This window comes from Agrilus planipennis, unplaced genomic scaffold (genome assembly GCF_000699045.2).
Source record: "Agrilus planipennis isolate EAB-ADULT unplaced genomic scaffold, Apla_2.0 scaffold97, whole genome shotgun sequence".
In the NCBI taxonomy this organism is placed as follows: Eukaryota; Metazoa; Arthropoda; class Insecta; order Coleoptera; family Buprestidae; genus Agrilus; species Agrilus planipennis.
The window spans coordinates 366,630-377,513 of NW_020438864.1; the positions used below are offsets into that span (position 1 = coordinate 366,630).

The 10,884-nt window shown below is 36.7% G+C and overlaps 1 protein-coding gene across 1 annotated transcript; it reads right to left on the reverse strand.

Moving 5' to 3' along the window:
- Positions 1 to 1,637: 1,637 nt before the first annotated feature.
- LOC108736278 (trypsin 3A1-like) lies at positions 1,638 to 10,172 on the reverse strand. Its single transcript, XM_018468637.2, has 4 exons — positions 10,065 to 10,172; positions 6,540 to 6,723; positions 5,754 to 6,186; positions 1,638 to 1,823 (listed from the first exon to the last, which is right to left on the reverse strand). Exons 1-4 carry the CDS (start codon positions 10,108 to 10,110, stop codon positions 1,677 to 1,679), a joined length of 810 nt encoding a protein of 269 aa, XP_018324139.1. The 5' UTR covers positions 10,111 to 10,172; the 3' UTR covers positions 1,638 to 1,676.
- Between the last annotated feature and the right edge of the window lie 712 nt (positions 10,173 to 10,884).

Genomic DNA, 10,884 nt, shown 5'->3' on the forward strand with positions numbered 1-10,884 from the left:
CTGCTCCTAAACTGGTACCGAAAATGGAAACTCTCCATTAACGAGACCAAATCGGAAGCAATTTTCTTCTCATGTAGGCTCCGAAAACCTCTCTCCATCATCGTCAATAACCGCCCCCTCAAATGGAGCAGTTGCGTCACCTACCGTCTTCTTCGACAGATACCTAAATTGGCGGCACCACATTAAAGCGACCCGTAATAAGTCTCGGGGTGCATTCATCGCACTTAAACCATTCTTCCGTAGTAACACCATCTCCCAACAGACTAAAATCCGTGCGTTCAACGCAATTATTAGAAGCATTTGCTCCAATGCCATTCCCGTCTGGGGCTGCGCCCTTCTCCACTGTCAGAAACCTTTGCAAAGCACCTACATGCGGATTATTCGCTTCGCATTAAACTACCCGTCGAGTCGTCAGAAACACCCAAATTCTGAATGAAACCGGTTTACTTTCTCTCCCTGAGGCTGCAATCTCGTTTGCAATAAATCTCCGGGCCTCAGTGACAGGCAACGCAAACCCCATCATCTCGACACTCTCTAACTTCACACCGAAACCAAACGATCGCTTCCGAAGACCCTATCACCATGTACAATGAGCAGCTCTCTTTAGCTCACTACTAGCTCCTTGCTTCGCTTTTTAGCGCGAGTGTCCACCCAGCACTTCAGAGGGGACCACCTACTTCGGTTTTCCTCCCCAACAGTCCCTTCTCCTCCGCACTGTGAACCCTCTTTCAAACTCAGCCCTATCCCCAATCCCCAGCCTTCCACTTTCTTAACGGGGATGAGCAACCCACAGGGTTTATCTCCCAGCTCGAGGAGGGGTTTTAGTCGGTAAGAATCCGACACTACCTCCCTTCGAAGGGTGTCTTTTGAAGATTTCCCCTCGTCGAGGATGAACTAAACAAAAAAAAGAGACAAACCAGAGGGGAGAACTATAGCTACCAACCAGCTGAAAAGCTACCCAACCTTAACCGTTATCTTGTCTCCACCGCCCACGTTAGCAAATCTACCACAATCGCAACGATCTCTGCTCCAAAAGACTTGACGTCTTCTGCAGAAGTTGTTGAATTCGTGTTCGGACACCGATAGAAAACCAAACGAATTTTGCTAGTAGGGTAATTAAGTAAATGTTTTGGTCTATGCTCGGCCAGTCTAATTTCATTCATTAAACAACACCGTTTACCACGATCTAATAACGGAAATGGTAAGTGATACCTTTACTGCAGCTTGATATTGTTCTATTTGCCTTTCAAAAAAAAAAACGTCGGTTTGGTCAGTGATTATTCTAAACTGCGTACAACGTGCGAATGAGAACTAATAAGATCGAAATTGCGGTTCACGTCTAGTAGTCTCCATACATTACTGGCGAAAAACTTAATATTCTTCATTCAAATTTCCGTTGGTTTATAATATATTTCTTGAATTATGAAGTCAAAATATATATATATACAGTGCGTTTTTGTCTTTTTTACCTAGAATCGCAGTCATAAATACGTGTCATTAGATATGTCAAAATAAAGGAACATGAAAATAAAGATCATATTATTAAAGATATACAATTAGTTATTCTTATGATGAATCGACATTTCTGAACTAGGAATCAATGACGGATAAGAGAATTAAAAGGGGAAACAATTCGGTTATTAGTGAATCTTGTTTATTTTAATAAGTATCTTTCTTTAGAGTGATGCAGTATCTCTAATGAACTGACGAATGGCTGTGACGTTAGTGTAGACTCCAGGACTTCCCTTCCGTGCACACCCACGACCCCACGATACGATACCGATGAGGGTGTTATTGACAACCAAGGGTCCTCCAGAATCGCCCTAAAATTTAAAAGGCATTTAAAAATAAAATTTGTTCTTCACTCTCGATCACATTAAGACCATGTCTAGGATGAATGTCTTTTAGCTATACGTAACATCTTAATACCATTTAGTGTGCATGTTTCAAAACAATCTAATACTTCTTCGTCTTAGCGTATCTCATGTATGGAATTTAAGTGTTTGCATAAATGAAAATAATGAAAGGTATGATAAAATAAAATGGTAGATATACTGATAATAAAATTGATCAGCTAAAATTAATTATTGGTGTTGAAAGAATTAATTACACGACATCAACAGTAACGTTGAGCCTGTTGAATACACAATATCCGTGGATTAGAACAGTACGTGCATGAGTCCCGACTATAAACTGAACGGAGTGGGAGCAATTGTCCTTTTCAATCCCTATTTCAAATAATACTCAACAATATTCACATATATATTGATGATGAAAAGATTCTGGGCTTTCCTGCCGCGGTCGAATTCTGATTGCAGACGTTTTTCCATGCTCAATTGAAGGCATCTTCAGTGCTTCACCATGTATCATCGGCGGCTGAATGGTTAATGTGGAATTTCAGGCGTGCTTTTATTTAGTTTCGGTATTTTACACCCTCGTAATAGCCTGACGTACGTATTGACACTTGCGTATCTTCGAAGGAGATCCTGTGTTCTTTCTTCCAAGGATGCTATGCTAAAATGATTTGTCTGGTTTCCTTGTTGCGATCGTACCATTCGTCATGCCTACGTATACCTTGGAACAATCTCCGCAAGGAATCAAGTAGACTGCTGATGAATGTAGTGGGTTTAATTGGTCTTTAGGGTTTCGTAGTAACTGGCGTATCTTCGTCGTAGGCGTGAAGATCGTCCTAATTCCGTTCTAACGTAGGAACTTAAAAATCCGATCCGTTACTTTGTGGATTTACGGTTCGTAAATGTTCAAGTTATTCTTGGTGGTATTTATCATCAGCTAACGTAGAAGCTCCATGAAATAACGTTTTGACCACGGTGTGTTTCTGTGCAAGATGGTAGTTGGAAGTATTCTGTAGGTATCGCCCCGCATGCGTCCTTTTCCTGCAGATACCCTCTTTAAAGTTCTAGAAGGGGTTCTTTGAACGAAACTATCCAAGAAAGGAAAGGTGTAACCTATCTCCTCTTCCATTGTGTAGTTGATGTTGTTGTGTTGCCCGTTTAGGTGTTCTAAGAATTGATATAGATGTTCTTTCCGTGTTGCCAAATAATGAACGTGTCATCCACGTATCTAAGTCATAATTTGGGTTTATTGGGAGCTTTGCGTAGAGTTTCCTTTTCAAAATTTTCCATAAAGAAGTTCACTAGGACTGGACTGAGTGAATTCCCCATTGCTACACCATCTTCCTACTCGTAGAATTGTCCACTCCAGAGAAAGTACCATGAAGTTAAGCAATGATTATATTAGACAAGCAAACTCGTGATTCTTGCACATACTACTCTAATTCTATGTGCGTTTCACTGTTGACACCACTTAAAATATTTTATGAAACACTTTAAGAAACTTTTTTAGCATTTAATAATATTGAAATATCAATATGAAATTAATTCAATTTCTAACCACTACAAATTACTTTATCTGTCACCTCTCGTAGCTTAGTGGTCAGAGCAGTGGTGAGCGAGAGCACCAAGAAAAAGCGATAAAGGCGACGAAGTGATGAGTGGTAGCGACCCTCCTAAGGCATCGAGTTTGACTGGGACGCTTTATAGAAAGAACACCGCAAATGAAAAGGCACAATTGAAACGCTAATTAACGACTTAGGATACGACAATGAAGGGAGGAAATACTACAGGAGAGAAATCAAAGCATTCCACAGATCCATTAGAGGGGGACCCCTCATACTATATAAATATTACCAAAAAGAGGTTAGAAAATGAAGAAGTAGAACAAACAACTGACACTAAGAAAAAATTTCACATTGCAGTAGAAACAAGCTATTCGTATATTCCATTGCAAAGCGAAGAAACGTCTTCAACAGGAGAACATGGAAGTAAGAAAAAGAAGAACATAAATGTAGTAATTATCCCAAAAGTGAAAAACTACGCAGAGCTGATAAAACACATTAAAACAAAAGATATAAAGAAGGGATTCCACTTAAACTACAGCAACGACTCTGTTAGTGTTTTTATCCACGATAAACCAAAAAGGAAGAATTTCAAAGTATGACAAAACAAGAAGGGATTCCATTCTACATTTATTCTGAAAAAAATAAAAAAACACGACGCAATTGTGCTTAAATGACTTGATTCACGGCCGGAATGTAATTTGGTTCTAAGTGAATTAAAAAACGAGTACAACGCAATCAACTGCTACCAAATGAAAAACACCAGTAGGTCTACCTACCTTATAACCACAGATAGCAAAATAAATGTTAATGTTAAGTTCCTAAAATAACACGTAGAACTAATGCAATATAAGGCAGTACAATGGGAAACGTACTACAATAGGAACAAAATGATCCAGTGTCATCGGTGCCAATGCAAGATGCAACAAGCAATTATAACCTTACACCAAAGTGTACGAAATGTGCCAAAGAACACTTCACTAAGGAGTATAATCTAAGTCATAGTGTAAAAGTGAATTCCATAAATTGCAATAATAAACACGTGACCAACAGCATTGAGTGCCCTGTATACAACACATCGAAGAACAGAAGCAGAAACTTAAGCAGGTGAATACAAATTAAACACGAATGCAAAAAATACAATAACTCCGTCCATACTGAAACGACCAACGTCATCGGAAATCAAAAAAACATCAACATACGACGATATACTAAAAAAGATCGCCTAACTGCTACAACCACAAGGTACAGAACTAACAGACCATTTAGAATTAACAAATGAACATAATAATGATTAATATTAAAGAAACACTTAAAATTAGTAAAGAAGTAAACAATAAAATGTCACTGACAGAAAGTAAACCAGAAGAAAACGCAAATATTTATATAATTTATGTTAAACTTAGAATCCTTAAAATCGCATCATGGAACGCTAACGGTTTAAATGCGAAACGAAACAAAACTTAACAAAGACGATATTGTCAAAAACAAAGGATACAAAATTAAAAGGCGCGATTGGTACTGGAAACGCAGGATGGAGTCTTAGTTCTTATCAAAAACAACATCCCCGTTGTAGATGTACTCTTTACGAGAAACAGCATAGAAGTGATATGCTTCAAGTTGGCTAATAACGCACATAGCACATAGGTAAAAGTCTAGATTATGACCCCCACCCCCTTCGGGATGGGATCGAAAGAGGGGGTCTCCCCCACCACTCTACCATAAAAAGTTCGTGGCGGTCTCACCCCCATAAAAAGTTATAGGGGTTCAAAGTTAATAAATATGCCAATTTTTATACATTTCTAGGCATGTAAATATTTATATAGTCATTCTTAAACAATATTCAAAGGTAAAACTAATGAAAAATACATAAAAATATTGAGAAAGTTATATAAAACATTATTTAAATATCTTTATCAATAGGGTAGGTTAGGTTAGGTTATCGGGTTTTGTTCAAGTGACCACCCTCTTTCGATCCCCCACCTCCACCCGCTTGAAAATATTTTTTTTATTGAATTTTATTTGAATTATAATGTATGAAAATTGTCAAAATAATCAACTTTCAACCCCCCCAAGTTTTTATGGGGATGAGACCGCCGCAATTTTTTATGGGGTTTTACTCAGATGATAACCCTCTTTCGATCCCCCCATCCTCTTTCTATCGCCCCTACCCCCACCCCAATCTAACCCCCATAACTTTTTGTGGGGGGAGACCGCCACGAATTTTTTATAGTACAGTGATGCGGGAGACCTCCTCTTTCGATACCACCCACCCCACCCCCTTTGGACCATCATCTAGACATTTACCACGCACTTATAGCAGGAACATGTAACTTACGGAACAGGAATCCTTGCCACCTTCGTCGTAACCAGCACACAGCATTCTTTCGGTGAGGTACTGTCCGGAAAGGTTAAGAGTACTTCTGCATTTGTCTTGTGCGATAACCGGTACACAAACTGCTTGTAGTTCATCACTATAACTGGCATTAACATATTCTGACTGCGTTCCCCACCCTACAACCGTTCCATTGGTTCCTGGTGCTATTTGTTGATTTGCATCAATTAGTTGAATACTACGAATTGTATCACTGAAGGTCAAATTATGTAACAATTTTATCAAACCGACATCATAGTCGGGACCTGCGTTAGCCAAATAAGGAGGCTCTGAGTACTGAGGATGGATGTAGAGTTCTTCAGCTTTTACTAAAACACCTTCATCGCCTTCTTCACGTTCATCACCAGCAAAAACCGTTACATTTATTGCATCTACGCTTTAAAAGAAGAATAGATAATTAATTACGAATATAAACTAATAAAGAGTAAAATTAAAGTTAAAACACTTGTACACAATTTTATTGTCAACCTAACATACGTTTCGTCACGGTGCGGCTTTTTCAGATGTTTTACAATTACAATTGCTTCAATTCTAATTCTACAATGAACCTCCAAAGAATAAAAGAAGATTTACTGGATAATACTAAAGATACCTAATTTATATATCCTAAATAAGCTTATAAATAAGTATTTTGTACTTGTAACGGGGCTAAATATAGGTATGTATAACACCCTTATGTTAGACACATTAACAATAGACTAACTTCTGACAAAATTAACTCGTACTTACTCAGTTAAACACTGACCCGCCGTAAGTATCCATGCGTTAGACAATATTGATCCACCGCAAAAGAAAGAACCCGTAGTAATTTGCACTGCATAGGGATAATCGTTTATTGATGCTCTAGACCCTCCAGCTATTCTAACAGAATCCAGTGAATCGTATTGCTCAAATTGGGCATTCTGAGGAAATGCTAATAAAGGAAAATTATATTTAATTTACATATCAGATATCAAAATAAATTAATTGTTTACAAAGAGTTAACTGTATATAGGCATAAAGAACAATTACATGTTCGGTTCTTTTATTGCCACATCTGTATTTATTACAGATTCCAATGACATGCGAAACTGTGTTCATGAATCATCTTAATCGACATGCAGGAACGAGGGTTAAAGGTTTGGGGATTCAGGGTATTAAACTGATTGTGATTCATAACTAAATACCAAACTTATTATTTTTAGTTTAAAAATAACAGGTTGTTAAATAACAGCCGGCTAAAGAGGCTTCGAAATAACGGTCCGAGACAGAGGGGTTACAGTAGGTATGTCCGAGGACTCCTTCCTTGAGAATCCAACACTTCTTAGTTGTTCGGACGTGTGGGTGTGTGTAAAGATTTCCTGTCTTCCACGAAAACAAAAAAATATATATTTCAATTCCCCCCCCTCATTAAAACGGGATACAAAATTTGTATAAAGAAGTTCAAATGTAAACTTTGAGGGAAGTAGAACACAACTTTAGAATGATAAAAATAAGTTAATATCTGTGTACAAGCAGCAACCCATTAAGAGGTATGTCCTTTAAGTATCAATAATATTTTACAAACAAATGTATAGTACGTAACCTAGTAGAATTATAAGTTAAAAAAAAACAAACATTATTTCAGTTTGGAGATAGTTGAATAAACCGAACTTTTATAAAAAACATATAGTTGTTGTCTGGAAAAACTATATATTTTCCTATCTATAGGATCGGGAAAATAAATAACATAACGTTTTAAGTGTAGTTGTAATAATTTTCATTGTCTTTACGTATAATTACAATAATATAAGCTACACCCAAGAATTGTAGAGTGCATCGTTTTCGAAGTACTGCACTGCTTCGAAAACGATTGTCATGAGTAACGTGATATGCTCTTATGATAGAAAGTTTGTCGTCTAACGTATACCAATTGGTTGTATACCTAGTAGTTTTTGAGATAATCAACTGTTTTTGAAAAAAAAACAATTTCAGTTCTTTCAATAACACCTTGTAGCGTCTATACCATAAAAACTAAAAACCTGCGTTTGAAAAGTTCACTTTAACACGAATTACCGTTTATGTTTTGCTATGAGAAAAATGTGTACGTTATTCAGATCTGGAAATATATAATCTACTTTTAACCATCTTACAAAACGATTAACTTTTTCTTTCAAACGGAGTGATCCATGTTAAATGATACCGTTCAATGCAAAATTAAAAGCTTTTTCGACTTATATGAAGTCTAAAACATTATTCTCTAACAGTTTTCCCTAAAAAAAACCCATTATTTTAAGTAAGAAAAAATACATGTCTAAGGAGTAGCGTATTAGGCTTTGCAATATATAAAAACATTTTTATTATTAATGTGTATGATGTATAATAACAGAATTATGGGCGTAATGCATATTGTTTTGGACTGTTACTAATAACTGATATAAAAACCGAAATGTGTACTGGGACACATAGTAGAAGTGAAACTTAAACGGACAATGACAAACGAATCGCAACAAAATTTTTACTTGAAATTTTTCGAGCAGATTTTCAAGTTGGTAAACACATTAACGATCTGCCCGTAAAACTTGAAGTAAAAATTTTGCTGCGATTCGTTTTCCCACTTGTCCGTTGAAGTTTCACTTCTACTAAGTATCCCAGCACACATTTCGTTTTCACAGGTTTACTGCAAATTATGATTTGATTTTTACACAGACCGCAAATAGAGGCAATGACGCCCAGTCACGTGGAGAGCAGAGGTAAGAAAATAACAGCTGAGCACGTGAGCACAGCACACGCCGCCGGGACTCTAGCGGACTCCTCGCTCTCCGCGCGGCAGCACATTATATCCATCTAATAAAGCCGTTGTTCTCTTTCTGCCGCCGCCAGCCTTTCTTTTCCCCAACGCTACCGCCACTCACCACGCAATATCTCGTCTACCCCCTCCACGCGGCCGTAACCCTTTTTCTTGACAGAAAAATCGCAATATCCTCCGCCTATAAAGAAGTTTCACTCACTTCAAAGATAGTAATGTGTTACACGGGTTTGTTATCTTGAAGTCTTCATTAGCAGCCTTTAGTTAGCTTAGTGGTCAGAGTGACATATTTTCATTTATTTGCAACTTGCACACTAGTTACTTATTTAATTTATATCAACCTAGTCTTCTGAATATCAACCACTATGCTGTGTTCGTCACTTCTCGACCTTCACACTAACACACTGTTGTCAACTGACCAATGCTGTTAACTGCACAACACACACTATCCTTATCTGTATTACCACAGGTAGTATATATTTTTATTGTGCAGTACGGTATAAATTAAGAGCAAAGTTTGAAGAGGCTACTTAACTTTTTTCTCATTTTCAAAGTAGTTGTTATTTAAGTATCTATTTATTTAATTATTTCAAGATGTCTAGACACAGTGATAAAAATGAAGTAAATTTAATTGCAATAATTTTTTATTAATTAATTTATCAATTTTAGTATATTAATTGTAAACAATGATTTTTCAATTTGTCAAAACATTTCTTTGCATTCCTTTCTATAATCACTGAAATAAATTCTTATGGCTTTCAGAGGAATCGGTTGAGGAGAAAGGAAATATACTGCCTTTGCAGTACGAGTGCGAGTGACCAAATGTGCCATAGTTACCATACCAAAACTGAATTGATTTTAAACTAAAACTGGAATGAAGGTACACGAACCCTGAACTAAATTTAAATTTAATAAAAAAGGCAAAAGCCAGTGGTAATCCATCGGCACTACAAAGAACATACGTATTCATTATGAGAATGGATTTATTACTTCTGGCGCTAAAAATATATTTTTTGTTACCCTGTTACCATTTTCTGAAGACTTATAGATGAGTTGTTGGTTCCGGAAACACCACTAAACACGCACATACATACATAAGTGCACCACAAAAATTTTTCGAAATTAGAACCGAGCGGTAGAAAGAGGCTTCAAAGCGTCTACCAAAATTATTTCTCACTCGTGCAAAACATCAGGCATTTGGCGAATTTCATTTGCAGCGATCTTCACATTGTACGCTGGCGAATGATACGCGCCTGTTTCATACAAAAAAAGTATATAGAGTTAAATCCCACTACCAAGAATGTAACCATTACTCTGTTTCCTGAAAAGCCATAATCTAAAATATTCTTCAGTGAGCTAGTGTACCGAGAATGCATTAACTCCCTTAACCTCTTCTATCGATCGATCTATAAAATCTTAGCGATTTCGCAAAAATATAAATTACATGATCTAACACTATCATCTAAAAGCTTACTTTTAATGCTTACCCAGAGAAATGGAAACTAATGCTGTCAAAATTAAAGTTCGAGCCATGACTGCTAAATAATCAACCAGAAGTTGAACTTTTACTTTTATAGGTATGTTCGTATCTCATTATCTCGTCTCTGTGATTTTATGATTTTAGTTATGTATTCATCTGTAAATATCTACTTAAAGGTATTATCTGAATATACGATAAATTAATAAGACTTGTACACAGCGGTTTTTGAAGCACTTGAACCACATTGAACAAAACACACGCCATTATTGACTGCCGATTCATGTTTCATGGTTATCACATTATAGACACGTGTTCCTCTAAGTGCAGAAAATTAAAAAGTTAAACAGTTAAAAAGAGGTAATTGATTTATATACGAATAGACGTGCAGTGCGTAAAAGAAAAAGAAAAATGTGATCACCCGGATGGCCATGCCACTAAAACATTTTTAAAACGTTTAGTATAATAAAAGTATTTAATAAACTGATGAACAACCGATAGGAATCAATGAAGGGGATTAATTATTAAACATACGTATTCAAAACTCTTCGGTCTGAACATATACAGGCCTGACGCTGGAAGCTGGCGGATATTTTAAAATGGCGTGGATGCGCGGTGGCAAAAGTAGGCAGTTTTAGGTATAAATATTGCAGCCCTTATTCTTCAGTACTCCTATCAGGGGCGTAGATTAAATATTTAAAAATAGGGATCAGTGAGCAAGTAATAGACAGACAAACAGAAGAACTAATTGTTGATGTTGGTGACAGTTATAGAGATTCCCATGATGAGAGTGAATGTGAAAACTAACTATAAAACAAAAGCAATAGGTT

Coding starts and splice junctions, on each gene's coding strand:
- LOC108736278 (XM_018468637.2), bottom strand. CDS start 10,110: ATGGCTCGAACTTTAATTTTGACAGCATTAGTTTCCATTTCTCTGG. Junction 6,187..6,539: donor GCGGGTCAGTGTTTAACTGA/GTAAGTACGAGT, acceptor CTTCTTTTAAAG/CGTAGATGCAATAAATGTAA. Junction 1,824..5,753: donor GTGGCAAGGATTCCTGTTCC/GTAAGTTACATG, acceptor TTTAAATTTTAG/GGCGATTCTGGAGGACCCTT.